This window comes from Peromyscus leucopus, chromosome 11 (genome assembly GCF_004664715.2).
Source record: "Peromyscus leucopus breed LL Stock chromosome 11, UCI_PerLeu_2.1, whole genome shotgun sequence".
NCBI classification, from domain to species: Eukaryota; Metazoa; Chordata; class Mammalia; order Rodentia; family Cricetidae; genus Peromyscus; species Peromyscus leucopus.
The window spans coordinates 24531897-24555403 of record NC_051072.1 but is presented as its reverse complement, the minus strand read 5'-3'; the positions used below and the strand labels follow the sequence as shown (position 1 = coordinate 24555403).

Here is a 23507-nt window from a genome sequence, read left to right as displayed (position 1 = left end):
GGCTGCACCAGAGTCAGCATTAAGGAAGACCTGTCGGCCTTGCCATTTGCTGTATTGTGTCTGCACTGGAGTACATTGTGCTAAGGAAAATAAATCAAACACAGAACAAAAATGATCACAGGATCTCCATTATGCGTGGGTTCTCAGTCATCTGAGGAAAGAACAGGAAATGTGGACTATAAGACAGAGGACACAAAGTAGCAAATGACAGATACCCCAAAGAGTTGATTTACAGCCCTCGGGCCATTAATAGTATATTGTGTTCAGGAGTTTTGCTGAATGGGTAATAAAGAATGGGCAACTGTCACCTGGTAAAAATGTTAATTACACCATAGTAACTATTTTACCATGTATGTGTATTTCCAGAATCAATGTAAAATTTATCATAAAAACATTAAAGCTTTGTCTACACTGGAGGTAGGAAAACCCTACTTTGAAAATTTTTAGAGTTATACAGAAATGCATGTTGTACTTTATCTCAACATTTGCTGCCTTTCTCTCAATCAATCTGTTAAATATAGGAAATTTTTCTGTCTGAGGGGTATTAAAAAAGAAAGGAAAGGCTGGGTAGTGGTGGCACACACCTTTAATCCCAGCACTCGTGAGGCAAAGGTAGGCAGATCTCTGTGAGTTCGAGTCCAGCCTGGTCTACAGAGTGAGATCCAGGACAGGCACCAAAACTACAGAGAAACCCTGTCTCAAAAAACCAACCAAACAAACAAAAGGAAGGAAACACATAATTTCTGATGGTAATTTTCCCTTTTACTTCATCTTAGAAAGTCTTTTCTGAAAATCTGTCTCCACACTCCTACGTATCTCTTTCTCTGTCTCCACACAGCTACATCTCTTTCCACACAGCTCTGTCTATAGCACACATCTCTTCTCAGCAGCTACATCTCTTTTCTACATCATTCACCTCACTACTCACTGAACAAACTCTGGACAATACATGAATTACATTTTGAGGGTCACATAACATTTTTTTCAGTAGACATTTCTTGAGGTACATAGGCTGAGCACCCAGCATTTTCCAGTGGAGAATGACATTAAAATTCAGGACCTAAACAATAAACAGTTAGTTGGCTAAACCTTGAGTGGTTAGGAGTTTGTGCAGAAAGTCAGTTGTTACAGGGAGTTATGTCTACTGAAGTTGCTTCATTCCTGACCTTGGTTAAACAGACAGACACCTGGGAATCTGTCCTTGTGCATTCGTTAGCAGAGGTAACTAGTCTGCTTTGAATTTGCTCTGAGGTCTAAAATCAACTAATTGTGTAAAAAAATTCTCTTTGTAACTGAGAATATTGTTATTTTCCTATGTCAGTCTGAGCTAGGAAAAATATCCCAATATTTCTGTTCCTCAAAATTGTACAGTTAAAGAAGAAATCATCTTTCTGATCATCCACAGATACATGTGCCCCAAAAGTACAAAATACATCACTAATGGGCTGTGGAAAGACCCTACAGCTGTTTTTTATGGAGGAATTGTGGCACATGAGAATAATTACAGACAGACGCAACCAGTATCCATAGTAGCCAGTAACTCCATTGTCTTTGCCTATTGGGGCTCCCTATCAGAGAGTTATTCATCTGGTAGGTCAATACCTGAATTATTAGTTGCCATCTGTTGTATTTATGTCACGGCCTATGACAGTAGGACAAATAAGTCCAAGAGAAAGTCATCCAAAGAGAAGGAAACTATGGGGTCATCAGGGTCAAAGACAGCTAGCTTCTCAAGTCAGTAGAGACCATTTATATCATCTTTCTAGATGTCTATAATTATGTTTATTTCATCAAACAAGACATTTGATGTCTGAATAAGAGTTAGTTGTAGCAGAGGTGGACATGGGATTGGTTGATGTTTACAGTAGCCTGTGCTGAGCTCTGAATGTATCCTGAGCACTTGAAGGAATGGCTTGGCCTCCCACCTTCCTTTGTTTCTATCTTGGAAGCAACCTTATGGTTGTGATGTTGACTCTTCACTCAGTGCCTGCCTTCCTTCCTTTCTGTTTTCTTCTGTTGTTTTGAGACAGGGTCTCATCACTAGGCATTCTTGCTCTAGAGATGAAATCATCATTACTTTCAAATCAAAGTTGGTGTCCATGTCATATATTGTTACAAGTCTGCCGGGAGCCATATCCAGACCTTATGGATTGAATATTAGGTACCAGATGCCTGCCTTGGCCTTAACAGTAAGGTCACAGTTACTGCATGAATAAATGAATGAATTGATCAGTTCCTATGTGTGTTTCATTTTCCCTTTAAAGGTTCTAATACTCCGTGTCAGAGTCTAAAGCATACGAAAAGCCATGGGGCTGTTGGGGCGGCTCCTCCAGTGAAGCAGGTGTGCACAGAGTATGAGAGAGAAGAGATGGTGGTGAGTCCCTGGACTCTGCCTTCAGAAATCCACAGGATTCTTCACGACAGGCCCAGGGCCCTTCTACAGGTGAGTGCTGCCCAGAGTTCTGCAGTATTCCTTCCTTTTCCTAAGATTTGAAGAGAATGATTACTTTGGCCATTTTGAAATTGTCTCATTTTTCTTTCTTTGTGTGTATGTTTTGTTTGAAATGGAATCTCCTGTAGCTTCTATTGGTTTGAGTTTTGATTTGTTTTGTTTTGTTTTTCATTTTCTTTGAACCCAGTGATAAATTGGCAACATTTTTAGTGCCTTCCCCCTCTCTAAAGTAAGTATCTTGGTCCCTCTGTTGCTTTCTTCTCTGGATCTTCTGTATATCAGTTACCTCTGATTTCATCACCATTTCAGAGAGTCATTTAATTTTTCTCCTATGTTGGATATCTCTTTTGTGTCTTCATTGTGTGTGTGTGTGTGTGTGTGTGTGTGTGTGTACATGCACAGGCCACTACCCCATCCCCTTGAGACAGTTTCTCTGCTGTACTGGCAGGCTAGCAAGTCCCCTTGATCATCCTTTCTCTGCTAGGGTTAAAAGTCCAGACTTGGTTCAAACTTGATGTAAAGTTGAAGCTGTCCTTGAACTCCTGATCCTCCACTTCTGGAGTGCTAGAATTGTAGGCATGTCCCCTTTGCCCAGCTCCTAGGGTTGCAAACTCTGCCCTCCCATTTAGCTATCAGAATTCTTTTCTTTGTAAATAAGAAACAGTGTAAAAGAACAGACTGCTGTATTGCAGGTATCAGAACCCACCTTGACTGTCGGTCAGATCCGAGGCCCACATCTGTGTCAGCGCCTTGTCAGTGCAGACCTGCTGGACTCCCCCCTCCCCCTCCGAGTCCTACATCCCTTTACCTCTTTAGTGGGTCATAACTGTCTTTCCAATTCCCCAGGACATGTCATCAACTGAAGAGGAAGAACCTGAGCCCTCTTTCGTGGTGGCTGGCATGGACAGCGTGTCTGAGAGCACTGGTAGCATCCTCAGCAAACTTGACTGGAAAGCCATTGAAGACATGGTGGCCAGCGTGGAGGAGAAGAACCTATCTGTCCGCTGGGCCTCAGACCTGTAGGGCCTGGGTAGCACTCTCTTTCCAGGCCCTGGCCAGCATCTCACTGAGAACTTTGTGGATCTAAGGCTAGAAATAATGGGACTTTATAACCTGCAGCCCCAGGGTTCCCTGGGTTAACTATTGCAGGAGGGAAAATAAACATGTCAGTAATATTGCCTTTATGGGGAGAGGTGGTTTAACTAGAGAAAAGCATTATGTTTCATGTGATTTAGGTATCATTTCAACAATATACACATGTCAAGCCAGGTTTTCACAATATTTAAATTAATTTGAATAAAAAAAAAATCTTGTATCTTCTTCTTCCTTTACTACCCTCTGTTTCCAGAACTGCAAATGTGGCAGACTTGACGGGAACCTCCTGTCATTGGAGGAAAATCACTCTCTGCTTTAAAGCTCGGTCTTAACCTATAGTTCACCTGAGCAGGCCACTCCATACGGACCTTTGTCTTGTGTTCTGTGACTTGACGCGGGGGGGGGGGGGGGATTTGCAAGGATGAGTGCGCTTTAGATGGAGAGGAGAATGGACATCCTGGCTGTGCAACACCAGTCTTGTATTTATTGTGTGTGTGCATGTGTGGAGGTCATGGGCTGTACAACACCGGTCTTGTATTTATTGTGTGTGTGCATGTGTGGAGGTCATGGGCTGTACAACACCGGTCTTGTATTTATTGTGTGTGTGCATGTGTGGAGGTCATGCTAAACACGTCTTGTATTTTTGTGTTTCATGTGTAGTCATGTGTACATTTGTTTTTTTGTGTGTGCATGTGTGGAGTCTGGGTCAACGTCTTGTATTTATTATGTGTGTGCATGTGTGGAGGTCACAGAACAACGTGCAGGTCCCAGGGCAGGAATTGGAGTCTTCAGGCTTGGCAGCAGGCACCTGTTGTCTACTGGCCTACGATGCTCATCTTAGCCTTGTAAGAGTCACAAGGCAGAGGCCTGTTCGTTTTGGAGATTGAACACTCAGTGTAATTTTGGAGATCGTTTTTTAGAGAAATGACTAAATCCCATTTTGGTGCCAGGCGTGGTGGCTCCCACAGTTAATCCCAGAGATTAATCTGGAGGCAGAGGCAGGTGGATATAAATTAATGAAATGGAGACTAAAAGAACAAGGCAAAAATATCAGGGGAACAAAGAGTGGGCTACTGGGCAGAGAGATGATCACTAAAGTCCTAGTCAAACTAACCAAAAGAAAACGAGAGACCAGTCAAATAAATTTTAAATTATAGATGATAGAGACATTACGACAGATACAAACGAAATCCAGAAGATTGTGAGGGATATTATAAGCTTATATTTTAAAAAGCTGGAAAAGCTAGAAGAATGGACAAATTCCTAGACACATATGATATATCTCTATAAAACAGGACATAAACTTAACTAGGGGTTGGAGAGATGGCTCTGTGGTTAAGAGCACTGACTGCTCTTCTAGAGGACCAGGTTCAATTCCAGACCCACATGGCAGCTCACAACTGTCTGTAACTCCAGTTCAGGATCTGACACCCTCACACAGACATACTTGCACACAAAACACAATAACATAAAATAAAAACAAATAAAAATATTTTAAAAACTTAACTAAATCTGTCATGATATGAGGATGAAAGAAAAAAATTCTGAGTGAGGAAAAGCAAGACTAAAAGATTCACAATAAAATTTCAGATAGCAAAAGCAGAGCACTGACGTCCTCATTTACCAGATCACTCCATGGAGCCGGTATCACCCTGGTGTTAAAACCCCAGAAGACAGCGGAGTGGTGGCGCACGCCTTTAATCCCAGCATTCGGGAGGCAGAGGCAGGCGGATCTCTGTAAGTTCGAAACCAGCCTGGTCTCCAAAGTGAGTTCCAGGAAAGGCGCAAAGCTGCACAGAGAAACTCTGTCTTGAAAAACCAAAACCAAACCAAACCAAAACAAACAACCAGAAGACAGCAAGGTAGAGGGATAACTCGGTGGTTAAGAGCAATTGCTCTTCTTATAGAGGACCCAGGCCTTGTTCTAAACACCCACAGAGTGATTCACAATCTTCCATAATTCCAGTTCCAGGGGATCTGATGCATTCCTCTGACCCTCACAGGCAATATGCATGCAGGCAGAACACCACATACATCAAATAAAACTGAGTTTAACAACAACAAAAGCTATGGCCCAATTTCCCTGATGAACATAGGTACAATAAAATATTTGCAAGCTGAATTCAATAGCACATTAAAAAGGTTATAACCATCACCAAGTTGGTTTCACTCCAGGCATGCAAAGATGCTTCAACATATGCAAATTAAAAATTAATACAGGGAGCCGGGCGTTGGTGGCGCACGCCTTTAATCCCAGCACTCGGGAAGCAGAGCCAGGCGGATCTCTGTGAGTTCGAGGCCAGCCTGGGCTACCAAGTGAGCTCCAGAAAAGGCGCAAAGCTACACAGAGAAACCCTGTCTCGAAAAACCAAAAAAAAAAAAAAAAAAAAAAAAAAAAAAAAGAAAAAAAAAATTAATACAGGGAATCATGAGACTCAGGTGCAGAAATTCTATATTCATCCCAATAGTTGCAGAGAAGGCTGTCTAGATGGCTCAGGGGCCAGGATGTTGGCCACCAAACCTGACAACCCGAGTTTGATTTCCAGGACCTGAATAGTGGAATGAGAATTGACTCCTACAAATTGTCCTCTGGCTTTCACATGTGTGTGTGGTGTGTGTGTGGTGTGTGTGTGTGTGTGTGTGTGTGTGCGCGAGCGTGCGTACGTGCGTGTGCGCACACACACACACATTTTAAAATACAATTAAAATGTCTTTCAAAGCCATGAAGAAACCAGAACATAACTCAAAATAATAAGGCTGTGTATGACAAAAGTATTACCAACAAAGGAAAAACAAAACATTTGCTGTTTGAAGGCTCCACTACAGCAATAAAGGCAACAAAAGAAATAAAGAGGCCGCAAGGAGGAAAGGGTCAACTAATCTTGTTTGTAGATGACGTGATCCTCTACTTCAAAGACCCTCAAGACTCCACCTGCACACTTAAGCTCAGATAAAGGCTCTCAGCAGAGTGTCGGGAAATACAATCGTCAGTGTCTCTCCTGTCCTAGTTAGGTGTCTGTTGTGACGAAAACACTCACCAAAAGCAAGCTGGGGAGGAAAGGGTTTATTTCCCTTCATAACTTAGGGTCCATCAGAAAGGGAAGGCAGGGCAGGAACTCAAGGCAGGAAGTTGGAGGCAGGAACTAAAGCAGACCAGGGAGGAAGGCTGTTTACTAGCTTGCTCCCTGTGACTTCCCAGGACCACCTGCCTAGGGCTGGCACCACCCACAGCAGGCTGGGCTTTCCTACAGCACACACCAATCAAGAAAACGCTGCACAGGTTTTCTCACAGGCCGACTTGATGGCGACACTTCCTCAGTCGGGAGTCCCCTTCCCAGATGCATCTAGGTTTATCGTAAGCTGACAAAACCAACCAACACACTTTCCTTCCTTTTTCTCTCTTTTCTTTATTTTGTTTTTCAAGACATGCTATCTTCTTTTTTTTTTCCTCCCCTGGCTGTCCTGGGCTTGTGATGTACACCAGGCTGGCTTTAAACTCACAGAAATCCTCCTCCCTCTGCTTCCTGAGTGCTGGGATTAAAGACATGACCATCCTGAGAGAGGCTGCCATACAGCCAAGGCAGGCTTTGAACTCATTTTGTAGCCAAGGCTGGCCTTGGACTCTCATCTTCTGCCTTCACCTCCCAAGACTCCAGGTATCAATACCATACAAAGCAAAATAAATAAAATAAAATAAAGTAAGTGTGTTTTTCTAAGTATCTATAATGAACTTGATGATGAAGAAATTGGGAAAAAAAATCACATTTATAACAGCTTAAAATATACCTAGGAATAAACCTAAACAATGAAGTGAAAGGCTCTTATAATGAAAACTTTAAACACTGAAGAATTTGAAGATACTAATAGATGGAAAGGCCTCTCATTGACAAAATTGGCAGAATATTCTGGAAATGGCCATACTATACTTGTATTAGACAGAGTTTTCTAGAGGAACAGACCATTGGGAAGAATACACACACACACACACACACACACACACACACACACAGAGGCACGCCTGTGTGAATTAGGTCAGATTTAAAAAATAACATCTAAATCATACCTGAGATGCTGAGAACCTAAGCGTGGGTCCTTGCGGCTGAACGTCTCAGCAGTCAGCAGTCCCACAATGCTGTTTCTTAGAGGCTGAGGGGAGGAGATAAGCGGTAGTTACTCAGTCCACAAGGCAAGACGTCTTCTGGCTCCAGGAACCCCGAAATCTCCTGAGAGCCACTAGTCCACTGTCCCGATGAATAGTCTGGAGATGCTGGTTGTGCTGTCAGTGACTGAGCAGCAGCCGGGTCAATTAACCCCAGACAAGAGGGAGGCCAAGCCAGCGAAAGGGGAGAGGATCTGCCTTCGGCCCAGGCCTTTTATCGGGGCTGCTAGTGGAAGGTGCCGCCCACAATCCAGGTGGGTCTTCCCACACCCATCAAGACAGTCAGGACACTTCTTCAGGTGGGGCTCCCGACTCAGGTTATTCTCATTTGTGACAAGCTGACATTAAAATCAACTATAATATTGCTGAAAGCAGCCCAGAAATTCAATGCAATCCTCATTAAAATTCTAATGACATTCTTCACAAGAATAGAAAAAATAAAATCTCATTTGCAAGCATAAAAGACTCCAAATAATCAAAGCAGTCCTGAACAGAAAGAGAAAGAGGGATCATAGTATCTGGTCCATTCGCTACAGAGCCATAAAAAAGCTAGCCTGCTACTGTCACAGAAATTAACACACACACACACACACACACACACACACACACACACACACACACCAGTGGGATACAATAAAGGGACATGTCCCATTCAGCCACAACCACCTAAGTTTTGACAAAGGTTTAAAGAACATGCATGGCCAGGTGAGGTGGCACATACCTTTAATTCTAGCACTTGGAAGGCAGAGGCAGGCAGATCTCTGGGTTTGAGGCCAGCCTGGTTTACAGAGTGAGTTCCAGGACAGCCAGGACTGTACAGAGAAACCCTGTCTTGAACAAAACAAAACAGATTAATAATAATAATAATAATAATAATAATAATAATAATAATAATAATAGTAAAAGTATACATTGGCAGAAAAAACAGCCTTGTTAATCAGTGGTACCAACCCCCTGAATATCCACCTGTCAAAGAATGAAATTATAACCCTGAAGGGAAATCCAATCAAAACTTATCAATGACATTAATGTAGGGTTCCAAACTTTGAAACTCCTAGAGGACAACATGGGCAGAACACTAAGACATGGCCCAGGCTAGGACTTCCTCACAGGACTCTGGAAGGGGCAGTTGATGGCTCCGTGGTTTCAAGCATTGGTTGCTCTTCCAGAGAACCTGGCTTTGATTCCCAGCACCCATATGGCAGCTTGTAACTGTCTGTAACTCCACTTCCAGAGAATCTCTCATTCTCCTCTGGTTTCCATGAGTGGCACCAGCAGCATGCAAGTGGTGGACAGACAAACGTGAGGGAAAAATACTCATCTGGGGTTCTGTGAAATGAAGAAGGTTTTGAATGGAATGCCGTGAAGAGGCAGCCTACAGAATGGAAGAAAATGTTTGCCAACTGCACATCTAGCATGGTGTCTAAAGAACTCAAAAATTAAACACAAATACAAATACAATGTAAGGGAAGAAATACAAATGACCAATAAATACATAAAAAAGTTCAACATCCCTAGACATCAAGAAATGCAAATAAAAAAACAACTGATAACAAATGCTGGCAGGATGTAGAAAAAGAGAACCTTTATGCAGTGCTGGTGGGAATCCAGCTGTGTATAATACACTGCTGTGAGATTTCATGCAGAGGTTTCTCACCAGTCTGAAAACAGATCTAGCATATGACTGAGTTGTGCAACCCCTATGTACAAACTAAAGGATTCTATGTTAGTATCGCACAGGAAATTCCACATGCATGTTTACTGTGGTATTAGTCACACCAGTCAAGATATGGGACCAGCTTAGATGTCCATAAACAGGTGCATATATAGTGTTCAGCCATCCAAGAAAATGGATGGAACTGGAAATCATGTTAAGTAAGCCAGATTCCGAAAAAGAAACGTACACACACACACACACACACACACACACACACACACACACAAGAAAATGCTTCTCTTTCTTGAGTGTGCCTTACTTTGCTCAACATGATTTTCAGGTCTGTACAAATACAAATGTGTGTATAGATATGGACATTAAAACCAATGAATAAAAGTAGGGTAAGGATATGTGCAAAGTACAACCAATGACACATACACATGAAAAAGTCACAACAAAACCCATTCTTATGGAAGACAACCCCCAAACTACTTCACAATGTTAAAAATGAAAACAAATCAATATGCTTAGGAAATGACAAAAGAAACCCATTCTTCCATTCTATCAGGTTGTTTATGTTGTAATAAACACTTTTAATTCTGACTGGTTAGCCAAGAGTTGAACATGAACTGTTTCCCATTTCCTGAGGGAGTGCAACCCACATGTTACAGAGAATCTGAGCCCATTCTCTGTGACCTGGCTCTTGACATTGACCATGGGGCAGTGATTTTTCTTGCTAAGCTGAGTAGCTGAGCATTTGCCAAGGGAAGACTCTATTCAACAGGTGCGCACTGAACACTGATTTGAGGAAGTTGGCAGAAAGCTTGATGGGCTCAGATCTGGCCTACAATATGTTGCCCTTCCTTCCTTCCTTCCTTCCTTCCTTCCTTCCTTCCTTCCTTCCTTCCTTCTTTCTTTCCTTCCTTCTCTCTCTCTTCCTTCCTTTCTTTCTTTTCTTTCTTTCTTTCTTTCTTTCTTTCTTTCTTTCTCTTTCTTTCTTTCTTTCTTTCTTTCTTTCTTTCTTTCTCTCTCTCTCTCTCTCTCTCTCTCTCTCTCTCTCTCTCTCACTTTTTTTTGAGACAGGGTTTCTCTGTGTAGTTTTGGTGCCTGTCCTGGATCATCTTGCTCTGTAGCCCAGGCTGGCCTTGAACTCACAGAGACCCGCCTGGCTCTGCCTCCCAAGTGCTGGGATGAAGGGCGTGCGCCACAGCCACCCAGCCAGTCTTGCTTTCTTGACAATAAAGCTGTTTGACTACAGTTTATAATTCTAACAACAATTCCAAGAAATAAAGACTGTGATTGTTCCCCTAGTTAAACCTGAACACATGATGTGTTGGTTGTGACTTGGCCTCAAGTCAGATGACAAGTGAGAAATCTTTCGTCAGATATGAGGTGCTGCCTTCCTAAATTGCTGTCTATAAGGAGCAACCCGAGAATGAGAAAAATACTTCAAGATGTAAAAGATAGCTGAAATGTAAATCAATAGATCATACAATTATTTCAATAAATTAAGTCCAGGATTTATACATTATAAGTTTATTTCTTAGAAATATAGATGACTCAGTAGGTAAAGGTATTTGCCGCCCAGCCCAATGACCCACATTCAAGCCCTATGGTCCACATGGTGGAAGGAGGGAACTGACTTCTACAAGTTGTCCTCTGATCTTCACATGTGTGCCATGACACATGTGTGCTCATACACACATGCATGCACACACAAGTACACACATGCACACACATAAAGATAAAAAATGAAAAACAAACAAGGGATATACATATGATTCTAATAAAGAGGAGAATCCAGAGTAGTTGCCTCTATAGAGAAAAATTAGATGGGAGGAAAATTAGAAAATTAGATGGGGAGGAAAGACATGGTACATTTGTTGTTTTTGTTTTTGTTTTTGAGATAGGGTTCCTCTGTGTAGTTTTGGTGCCTGTCCTGGATCTCACTCTGTAGACCAGGCTGGCCTCAAACTCACAGAGATCCACCTTGCTCTACCTCCTGAGAGCTGAAATTCAAGGCGTGTGCCACCACTGCCCAGCTATCAGTACATTTTTTTTTTTAGTGGAAAAATTAAAGCATTAACAATGTAAGGTTATGGCTGAATTAAAAGCATGTATTTATAATTACTATATTGAAATCACTGAGTATTATAGAGGGCAGGGTCTTAAAGGTACAACTGACTGTTTTAAGGCATATAGAAATCACAACTTTCCTTCTTCTGGGTAATGTCATCTTTTGATTCATTTTCTTTAAATAATGGTTATTATCCACAGCTATTCTCTAGGCAAACCAAGGACTAGGTCATCTTATCTCTAGGGGATCCACACTGTCTTAGTTAGGGTTTCTATTTCTGTGAAGAGACACCATGACCATCATAACTCTTATAAAGGAGAAACATTTCATTGGAGTGGCTTACAGGTTCAGTCCATTATCATCATGGTATGACATGGTGGCATACAGGCAGACACAGTGCTAGAGAAGGAGCTGAGAGTTCTACATCTTGACCAGCAGGCAACAGGAAGTGGTCTAAGTGTCATACTGTCTGAATCTTGAGCAAAGGAGACCTCAAAGCCTACCCCCACAGTGACACACTTCCTCCAACAAGGCCAAATCTATTCCAACAAAGCCACACCTCCTAATAATGCCACTCCTTATGAGCTTATGGGAGTCGATTACATTCATACTACCACACACACTCATGAAGACGTCTTAATCTTACCAATGAAATTAACATTACCATCTCCCAGCAGTACTATAAACTGATGACCAAGCCTTCAACACAGAAGACTTTGGAGGATATTTGAGACAGAAGTCATGGGGCTGGAGTGATGGCTCACTGGTATGAATGGTTCTTGCAGAGTTCCTGAGTTTGACTCAGGAACCACGTTGTGAGGTGTCTCACGATCACCTGTAATACCAGCTCCAGGGGATCTAATGCTCTCGTTTGGCCACTGTGGACAATGCACATATCCAGACATACATACCCACATGCACATAATAAGAATTTTTAAAAAATTAATGAAGTATAGCATGAATTCTAATTGATCTTAATAAAAACCTGGAGCCAAATATCGAGGTAAATGCTGAAAGATCAGAGAAGCAGGGCAAGGCACAGCCACCACCTCTTACCTCACCAACTCCTCAGCCTGAAGGATAAAGGATTCCTTTATCCTTCCTCCTTATATTTCTTTCTCTGCCCAGCTATATCACTTCCTGTCTCCACCTCCCTAGTGCTGGAATTAAAGGCATGTGTGCCTCCCAAATACTGGGAGCAAAGGCATGAGATCCCAAGTGATGGGATTAAAGGTGTGTGTCACCACTGCCTGACCTCTGTGGCTAACTAGTGGCTGGCTTTACCCTCTGTTCTTCAGGCACCCTTTATTTGTTAGAGCATACACAAAGTATCATCACATTTCCCCTTTTGTCTAAAATAACAAAAGATTATAACTAATATAAGAAAAACTATATACAATAAGTACAATAACTATATACAATATATACATGCAATAATTACATCAATAATGTCTAGTACATTAACACTTGGCAAATTCAGAGAAAATACTCCATTATTTATCCTATTTTTGTGAGTCCAAAGTGTTGTACCTAATTCACTTTCTATATTATCTTGTATTACCAACCAAAAACTATGTTTCGATGTCTTTCAAACTTATACACTTTATAACCTCTTTAGTGAGTTTCTTTTCTGAATTTGTTAACAAGGAAAACTATAACTATATAGTCTTCAACTCTATCAGAGACCCAAGAAGGAAATAATATTAACTGAGTAAGCAGGAAGTGTAGGCAAGCAACTTCCAAATATTGTGAGAAATGACAGCTGGCTTCATGGACAGTCACCCAAGGTTCCTCTGCAATGTTGGGGCATCCATCTTTGGCCTACCAGCCTTGAATATCTGACAGACTTATCTGTGAAGCAGGATTTTTGAAGGACTGTCCCACCTTGTCTTGGCAAAGTTCAGCAGTCCTTTCTTATGTGTCCTGCTTATTCATTTGGACAGCATACTGTCAGCAGTTGAGGCAAGGGCACTTTCTTGCCCAGCGGATAACTTTTGCCACAGAGAAAGTAAACTCCATATGGAGTTTCTTCAATGTCCATCATTTTCTCTGAAGTATATTAGTGCTGCCAGGAGTAGACATGTCTCATTATCATAAAAAAAGAACTTACATTATTAAAACATCTTAAATGCCATATTCTGTAGATCTCTGAAGTGTTTGAAGATGACCTATCTAAAATATATCTGTTTGACTTTGAAAACATACCTAACATAACTACAAGTTTGATTGTAACAGGTGACTAACTGCATTTCCTTATTATCCTATATAGTTTTTAATAAAAAACTTTCAAGGACTAGCAATTTGCATTACATTGTTAAATGAGATGTATAGGTACAATACCTTGAAGAAGTTTAAAAATGTAGGTTATAGTATGTTCTAACAAAAATAATCTCAACTTTGTATCAGTATACAAAGATCCATATCAGTGTAAAATATTTAAAACAAGTAGTTACTTGTTAAAAGTTGATTAAATAATCTACCCTTTTATCCTATCATATCTGTATCTCCCCCTTTTTTCAAAACAAGAACCCTGAATCTAAAATCTCCTTTGTTTAGCTTTTTTCCTGACTAATACCAATAACAACTTGCAACCAACCACCCTAAATGATGACAAATATCCATAACTCTTTGAATGACCAAAAACCATCCATCCTACCTCTGGGAATGTGGGTGTCATGTTCTTAAATTTACTTCCTCCTGTCTGGGGGTGACAGCATCTTTAGGAGATCCTGAAAAGAAAAATTTTGGATTAATTCTCAAGTCCTGGGAGAGGTAGCTTGTATCATTTGTTGTCCATTCTCTGCATGATGGGAAAGTGAAGGGCTTGTCTCAAATTTTTGCTAGAGCAGTCTGTGAGGCTGGATCATCTTAGTTAGCCACCTTGAGATTTTCCTGAGCAGTTTGTAGTCCAAAGTTGATGTTTGGGTGGTGTTTGTCAGCTTAATGGTGTTATCTTAGTCCTGATGAAATCATCATTGTAGGATCACATCATATTTTCAAAGACTTCAAAGGTTGGTCGCTATTAAACATGGTCATGGTTCACTGCAGAAAATCTTTTTCATGGGACATTTTTTCTGGATGATTTGTCCTTTTTCTTCAGATGTCTCATTTGTCCAGTGTTTTTCAGATTCCTTAGCTTTCATTCTCCTGAAAGACAAAAACAAAACCCTTCCCCAACCCTAACTTTGGGGAGTTTCCCTTTTCTAATCTTTATCAATTTTGATTTATGGTTTCTCCTTAAATTTTTGTTTTATTTTCTAAAGCTGTTCTATCATCCAGAGAAGTATGGTTTCTTATAATAGGCATTAGGTTCTTTAATTGCTCTGAGAAGGAGTTTCGTCCATGATGGCAGGAAATGACTGAACCAAATTTGACATGAAGGTCTGCAAGAGGCTCCTTAGGGCGTTTCCTGACAGCAAAGGCAAGGGATTACCTTGTCTGTCCCTTGTTGATCTACATTTGTTAGTCCAATGTCTGACTTTGCCTGCTGTGGGATATTCTGTATGTTAAATGTGTTTCTCTGATTGGTTAATAAATAAAACATTGATTGGCCAGTAGCCAGGCAGGAAGTTTAGGCGGGACAAAGAAAAGAGAGAATTCTGGGAAGTGGAAGGCTGAGGCAGAAAGATGCTGCCAGCCACCACCATGAGAAGATGTTAAGATACTGGTAAGCCACAAGCCATGTGGCAATTTAGATTAATAAAAATGGGTTAATTTAAGATATAAGAACTAGATAACAAGAAGCTTGCCACAGCCATACAGTTTATTAGCAATATAAGTCTCTGTGTGTTTAATTGGTTGGGTCTGAGCGGCTGTGGGACTGGTGGGTGAGAGAGATTTGTCCTGACTGTGGGCCAGCCAGAAAAGCTCTAGCAACATTTGCCACATCTTCTGCATAATCCAGAAGGGAGGGGCGATCTGTTGGGATTATTCCTTGAAAAAAAAAAAAAAAAAAACCATGTTTCTAGGAATGCCCTGTTTACAGTCCCTTTTTAGATGACCTTGTTTACTGCAATTGAGACATTTGACATTACTATTTTTCTTCAAACCTCTGGAAATCATCTCTCCTATACAAGCATCATCATGGTCACGAGATTCAATATTGACTGTATCTCGGATCCATTCCTCCAAGGGTGCTGATCTTGCCTTTAACAGCCTAATTACCCTTTCACATTCTGCATTAGCATTTTCAAAAGCCAGAGATTCAATATTATTTATCTCACTTCTGAATTTGTTATCACTCTATTTTACTGCTGAAGTCAATTTTTGTAAGAAATCAGTGAAGGTTTCTTTTGGGTCCCATATAACTGTAGTAAATGACTCAATTTTCTTTTCTACTTCTTCAATTCTGTCCCAAGCATTCAAGGCTGCCATGCGGCAACATTAGAGTGTGGTCATCATAGAAAAGTTGTCTTTGTATATTCGCATAATTTGCCTTCTCCAAGAAGTTGATCTTGGGAAATTTCCACACCTCTAGCCCTACTTCGTTGTTCAATGGTCTTAGCCTCATCCTTCCACAAGGTCCTCTGTTGTAATTGGGGACCAGCCTCTAAGACTGCTGTAACCAAATCTCTCCAGTCTTGAGGGATGATGTTATTACAAGTTGATCGTGAGTTTAACATCTGCTTCATAAAAAGATGAGTGGATGTCATATGAGACTATTGCTTCTTTGAATCTCCTTAAATCTAACATTTGCACAGGAGTCCAATTAGCTTGTACATAGTCTTCGGGATGTCTGTCATTTGGCAGTTCCTGTAAGGTTACTGGATAAATTAAGGTTGGCTGTTTGAAAGCCTTAGGCTGTTTCTCTCCAACCTTATAATACAATGCTGAGATTGGTTCTCCTTTAAATTCCTCTGTCTGGGTCAGAATATCTCTATGATCTGTTTTAATAAGTTTTTCTAAAACTTTTATCTTGGCATTCATATTAACCAACTTTTAAAATAATAAAACAGAAATGATCAAACAAATAATTTTTATAATTGACCTTACATAAATCCCATCTACATTAATTATCCTCTCATATTATTGTTGCATTTTCACATCAATTGTATTATCAGAGACCAAACTCCTTCCATTGTAAAAATGTTTCCCCGTTTTTTAGTGTGAGAAAAAACTTTTTTTTTCCTGCTAATTCTTCCTGTTAAGAAATCACAGTTGACTCACCAAATCTGCTGACAATGATGATTCAGATGACACTGTGGCAGCATCCTGAGGAGGGGGCCCAGAAAAAGGAAGAAACTAAAGAGCCAGCTGTCTGCACAGACAAATGTGCAAAAGCATTCTAATTACAGCGTGTTTGGAGCCTGAGCCTGAGCCAGTGGCTGCAAAGTCACAGACAAGAAGCTTTTTTTGTGAATTTGTACCCCAAAGGTTGGATGCTAGATGTTGCATGTATATTGAATGGTCTTTTAATAAAACCCTGGAACATTGGGGTAAATGTTGAAAGATCAGAGAAAACAAAGGAACAAGCCACTAGAGAAACTTCTCACTACTACCGAATCCTCAGGCCGAATGGAATCCTATCTCCCCGAATCCTCTGACTGAATGCCTCTGAGTCCTCAGCCAAAAAGCTTTAGTTCCTGTCTCCTCACGCCTTATATACCTTTCTCTGCCCACCATATCACTCCCTTCCTAGTGCTGGGATTAATGGTTTGTGTACTTCTCAAATACTGGTAGCAAAGGCATGAGATCTCAAGTGCTGGGATTAAAGGTGTATGCCACCACTGCCTGGCCTCTGTGTTTAATTTAGTGGCTGGCTCTGATCTTCAGTCAAGCTTTCTTTGATACATAATCTATCACCACAAACCATTAATACCTAAGGAAAGAGTACAGCAAGGTTTAGGACAGTGCTGAGTAGAGTTTCTCACTCCCTGACTTCTACAATGCCCACCTCTTCTCTGTGCTCACTGCCACTGTCATACTCCAAGCCTTGTACACCGAACTCATGCCTAGAAACTGTCCATTGTCACACTCTATGCCTTGCACCCCGAAATCATGCCTAGAGATTGTATAACCATCTATCTGATGCATCATCCCATAATTCCCACTTCTGCTAGCTAGTCTCATTACACATGTTCTTCCAGTTCAGAGACCTGTGAACTCCTCCAATTTCCTCTCACTTTAGTTCTCCATTAAGTCCTGTCTCCATGACAAAGCACACTTGGGAGGACAGCTGAGCACTATTGGAGAAAGTAAACACAGCTGTGTAGTCAGGCTTTACAGACAGTGTTGACCTGCGACCCTGTGCACACCACACCTACTCAAACTCTTCTTAGAGTTCTGATTGGGCATGCCAGGTCCTTTCCTGCTCCCTTCCCAGCTTCTCAGAATTTCAGTTCTCCTCCCCTGCCACTCTTGCAACTATTTCCATTCATTCCCTAATTCCAACTCCCATGCAATCTGGGTTTTGCTCTCATCCCTTTTAAAATCACTACCCTTAAGGTTAAAATTTACAACAGGAATGGAAGACCTACCATTCTTCCATCTTGGTTTCTGTATTCTCCCAACACTGACTTTCTTTTTCCTCCACAAAGTTCATTTTCTTCCATCATACCTTAAACGCTGGCAGCCTCCGAGGTCCCTCCCCCGCTCCATGCTACTTGTCCTCTGTAGCACGTGTGCTGATGACTCACAAACACTGCCCGGCCCAGGCCTCCCATCTCAAAGTGTCATACATATGTGTATCCTACCTTTCGACATCATCTGAATGTCCCGTGGGTACAAACTTTGGACATGTTGAAAACTGAACACTGTCATTTGAGCTAGAGAAACTTGCTAGTTATCTTTCACACTTGTTTAACTTGCCCCATTCAGACAACTGTCAGATTATTTTTATTTTCTGAGCATATGTGTAACTCTGCCAATCTTTTCATTGACTCCGCTCCACCCTGGGTCAGTAGGCATCGTTGAGACTTGAATGTTCTCATCTTGGCACCCTTAAAATCTGTATGTAGCAAAGTGAACTTTGATTTGCCCCAATTCCAGGCAAGGGCTTACTCGAATCCTTTAAATGGCTTTACATATAAATGGTCAAATTGTATTATCATTGAATTTGTTTAAATGGTCACAGCCTGTTTGTGAGAGACACTCTCACCCTGAGTCTTGATGGCCCCCACCCTAGCCAGGTTTTCCTTATTTTCTTAGCTTCATCTCTTGATATTGAACTCTATGAACACCCATTTCTCAATATGCTGTTTCCATTCAAAGTGAATTCACTCTTCCATCTCTCCACCTAAAGCAAACACTAAAGGTCCCCTGTAACGCACACAAAAGAGTTAGGGATTTAGGCTCTCACATAACATGCTAGGTGATTTATATTTATGGAGCTTCATTGTACAGTTTGAGAAACACATAGTTTCAAACTATGTCTTCTGACCTCAAATATAACACTTAAAAAAAAATCAATCCCAGTTTTAATCTTCTATATCCAAGTTAAAAAAATAGAATACAGTAAAAGTAATTTTTTTCATTCTCCATTTATCTAATAGTATGGCAGCTACTATAAAAATCTGGGGAAAGTAGATCTTTCTGGAAAAAAGCAATAGTGAAGTTTAGTTATTAAGTAGCCTACCTTTCCAGCTTTAGCAGGCTGAATAAAGACCTTCCGAGATGAAGCTTCCTTGTACTGATCTTGGAGGGAGGAGCCTCCCTCCCGCTGCTCTTTAGAACTATGCTGGTGTACAACATGTGGGTGTCACCTCACCTCGCCTCCATCGTCAGAGGAAATGCTTTTGTGCATTTTAGAGCACTCTCTAAAATGGCACTTTTGGAACTCGGGTGGGATGACTGTGAATGTCTTGAAATTATGTGTGCGATATTGAGTATGGATTAATTCCATCTTCTAAAGGACTTTCCTAACTTATCAGATGCCCAAAAGGCAAATTGTGAATGGAGGATGCTTAAGGTAACCAAGAATAAGTGATTTCTCAGGTGCCTCCCTCAGAGTTATATATATTTTAAGACTATGAAGATTCAGTATTTTGTTTAGATTTTATGATGTTATTTTTTTCTATTTGTTGTGCTACAAGATCTAAATCTGAGAAAGCTTAATTTGATAAACTTATGCTGTCATTTCTTAGTGGAAGAAAGTAAAATTCCAGCTGGATAGACAGAAAATAAGTTTCCAATGTCATGATCAATTAAACAGTTGCTGAGAAAAGTCACAAGTGAGTCTTGAAGTCCCACTCACCAGGAAGCACACCACATGTGCAAATACATGTAAACCACAGCCCCCAAGTCCACTTACTCTATGCAGCAATGAACAAACTAGATATCCACCTGCCTTTGGCTGCAAGTGCTGGGATCCAGTTGCATGCTTGGTATTTGCAGCTCGGATGCAAAGGAACAAATAACATGGCTATTTCCTGAAAACTGGACCTTGCTCACATGCCGATCTCTAGGCCATCTCTAGGGCACCTCCGGTCTTGTTATACAAGCTCAAGCATTAGTGAACTTGGAGAGCTCTCAAACCTACAGTTCAGTTAAGAAACAGATAAAAACCAGAAAATAACTGTAGTCCTCCATTTGAAATGAACTATTTTAAGAACCCAAAAAAAAACTTTATGAATACATTTTGCAAATAAAACAATAGAGACAGATGAAGAACCCCAAATGTGAGAAGGTTGGATTTTTTTTTTTGGGTGAGGATTTACTGTTTTCAACACTTGTCTTGAACTGGGCTCAAATGATCCTCCTGCTTCAGCCTCCTGAGAATTGGGACTGCAGCTGCTCATCACTGTAACCAGCTAGACAGTTGGAGACTGAACACTTAGTGGGCACTTGCTGGCAAGTAAGTATTAGATTGAAAACATGGTTATAAACAACGTGCCTAGAATTTGCTCAAATGTCTGTGTCAGGGGATGCATGGCGTGTTTAAAAAGTGGTCTGAAATTCAGTGTTTGAGATAGAGCACTGGATATGTGCAGTTTCTTCTAACAATTTTTTAAAATTAAAATTTCAATGAGAAATAAAAAGGCACAACACCCCACATTCAGCAGGTAAGCCATGTATTATTGATATTTTCAAAAGGAAAGGGTGTTTGATGGTAGTCATCCATTGTCAGGGACTGAACCTAGGACTTCAGAAGACAGTTCACCAGAGTTACACACTTCACTGAACATTTATACTGCTGGTTTTATTTTCCAAGACGGGGTCTTGCTGAGTTGCTTAGGTTATCCTCAAAGGAGATCCTCTGCCTAGTCTCCAGAGACGATGAAATTAGGTGAGCTACTTAAAAGGTTTTTAATGACCATCAGCCAATACATTATACAAACAAATTTGTTTGGTTAGAGATCTACCATATCCAATTGTCATTCAATTATTTTAATCCAATTTCTCATAAAGGACCAATAAAACAAGGGGTATGTTTAGAAAAAGAAATTCAGATTTAGCAAAAATCAATGTGCAATAAATATACTTTCACTGATGAAAGTTACATAGAGCATTAAACATACTTGCCCCAAATCAACAAGGCAAACAGTAAAATGTCCAAACAGGTGAGTTGTTTTGTCCTCCACCCCCCCTATGCATGCTAGGCAGACTCTGTCATAGAATAACAAACATTACTGTTGAGCACGAACTATCAAATGCTTCACAGATTAGTATTTGGTGGAGGAATTGGATGAGTTTTAAATGTGGTCAATCACACTTTAATCTCAGCACTAGGGAGGCAGCACTGACCGTCTGTGCTAACAAACAAAAGCTTATTCGTGTCTTGACCAGTTCTGAAGATGCTGCCCACCTGGCTCTCATACTAGTGACCAGGGTTCTTTTGTGAACTTACAAGGAAGGGGAAGGAAAATGCCAGTTCCTTCATTTCCTTCCTAAATTAAACTCTGAGAAGTTTGTCCGAGAAAACTCAGCTTGAGGGTCTGAGGGGATGGCTCATTTAGTAAAGTGCTTGCTAAGCAAGCATGAAGTCCTGAGTTCAGATCCTCAGCACCCACCAAAGCGCCAAGCACAGCAGCCTTGACATCCACACACACGTGCCCATGCATTGGCATATGTAATAAGCAACCAAAATTAAAGAAAAATCAGCTTGACTTACCTGTTTTCATCAGACAAACCATTCAAAAACCACCGGTGGTTGAGTAACTTGCAAACAAGTCAGACAGCCACACTTAGAGAAGTAAGCTATACATTATTTTTCTCTAAAAACTGTGCTTAAGATTTTTGAGTTCTAGAAAATTGCCCAGACTTCTGACTTTTCTGCCATGTATATTTTCACTGGGCAGCTCTTAAATACTAGACATTCTTTGTTAAAATAGATAATTTGAATGTGTTAAAATACAGATTGTGTCTAACAAGAAGCATATTTGAAGGTTTTTTTTTCCCCTTTCTTTCTTTTCTTTCAACAGGGTAGCCCTGGCTGGCCTGGAACTCACTATGTAGATCAGGCTGGCCTTGAACTCAGGAATCTGCCTGCTTTTGCCTCCCAAATGCTGAGATGAAAGGCGTTCAACCACCATTCCTGGCTGCAAAATTCCTTTTGGAGGGGTGCTGCACACAACACAGGGTCTCACGTATTCCAAGAACACCGTCTGCTACATCCTTAGCCCTGAGCATTTCTATACTAAATGTAACTCCAATACAGTTATAGGATTTACTACTCTGTAGTAGTTAATCAACAAAGCACATTAAGCCTGAGCTTTTAAAATTCTCATATGCTTGACTACCAAGGCCTTAACTCCAGTGCTAACATTTAAAAACAAAGGTCATCTTTGAGATACCTTCAACTTTTCAAAGCTTTGGTTACATATTTAAGAGGCAAACTCGCATCATGTTGTCAACATTCTACTCACACTACTGACAGCTTAGAAGTTATGGAAAATCCCCGAACTTCTGATTCCAAAAACTTCAATAAATGGCAAACAGTAACCCACCCCTGACAAGGACACAGATTTATTCAGGACATTTGCTCTAAGGCTGACTTTAAATTGCACCCACCAGCCAGGTATGTGGTGCATGTCTACAGCTGTAGCACGTGAGAGGATGAGATGGGGAACTGTGAACCGGAGGTCGGCCTGGGCTGTATAGTTAGTTCCATGCCAGCATGGGCTACATAAAGATACGATGTCTCAAAAAACAAAATGAAAATTCTTGTATTCCTAGGTAGACAAGATACCTTTGGGAAAGGGTTTCTTTTCAGGAGGATCTCAGCTTAATGGTTGGCACCCATGTAGCACAGGTGTGCCAATTCCAGATTTCAATACTGTTGAGACTGAACGCTCTGCACCTACCATCCTCATCTTCAAAGTGGGAACAAACTACTGTAGCATCTTGTGAGAAGTGAGAGACAGCAAGCATGGCCAGACACAAAGCACTTAAGAGTTGGCTTTTAAACTCAGTTTATTTAGTATTCTCTAGACGGGACTTTTATATTTTCTCTAGATGGTCTTTTACCCTGACTGATGGACTGCTGTGTTTAATAAGCTACCTCAAGTCTACATTTGCCGTCAACACTCCAGGGAAACCCCATTCTAGTTTTCTCAGAAAGAATGCACAGTAAAAGGGAAGGACCATGCAGTTAGGGAAGAAAACAAACACAGCCTTCAGGAAGGCGTTCTGAAAGATCCCACATAGGAAGTAGAGTTTGGAGGTATTTTCATAGTGTTTAATAGGTGTTCACAAAGAAGAATTTGTGGCAGTCACTCTTCCTCACAAACTGAATACGTTCATTTACTTGCTGGTTTCATAAAATTTAACATTTTAGAGGTCATTTAAAAATCAGTACATATAATATCCTTCTCCCAATTTAGTTGAGGTATTTGTAGTAACTAATCTATATGACAATTGTTCTGAAAACATGTATAAAACTCTTAGGCTACAAAATGAATATCCCAACTAGTAAAATTACTCTCAGCATTAAAAAATAGCGTGTCAAAATGTGGTGTGTTTAACTAGGAAGTGTCATACTTATTTCAACTCTATTTCTAAAATAACATGGCGTCACTTTAAGAGAAATGCTGTTTTTCCAAAATAGCAGAATTGTTATCTTTCCCCATGGTTTAAAAAATAAGTATTACCATCATGACATCACTAGAAAGAAATGGAAGCATACAAGGAA

The 23507-nt window shown here is 40.7% G+C and overlaps 1 protein-coding gene across 6 annotated transcripts in view; it reads left to right on the top strand.

The window, feature by feature from the left end:
- Cplane1 (ciliogenesis and planar polarity effector 1) overlaps positions 1-3636 on the top strand; it is a 95347-nt gene extending 91711 nt beyond the window's left edge. For all 6 annotated transcript variants that reach the window (XM_037209398.1, XM_037209399.1, XM_037209400.1 and 3 more), the window contains 2 exons: positions 2265-2443; positions 3299-3636. In XM_037209398.1, the coding sequence (XP_037065293.1) occupies positions 2265-2443; positions 3299-3475 (356 nt within the window). In that variant the 3' untranslated portion in view covers positions 3476-3636. The remainder of the gene's footprint in view (positions 1-2264; positions 2444-3298) is intronic.
- Positions 3637-23507: the final 19871 nt, after the last annotated feature.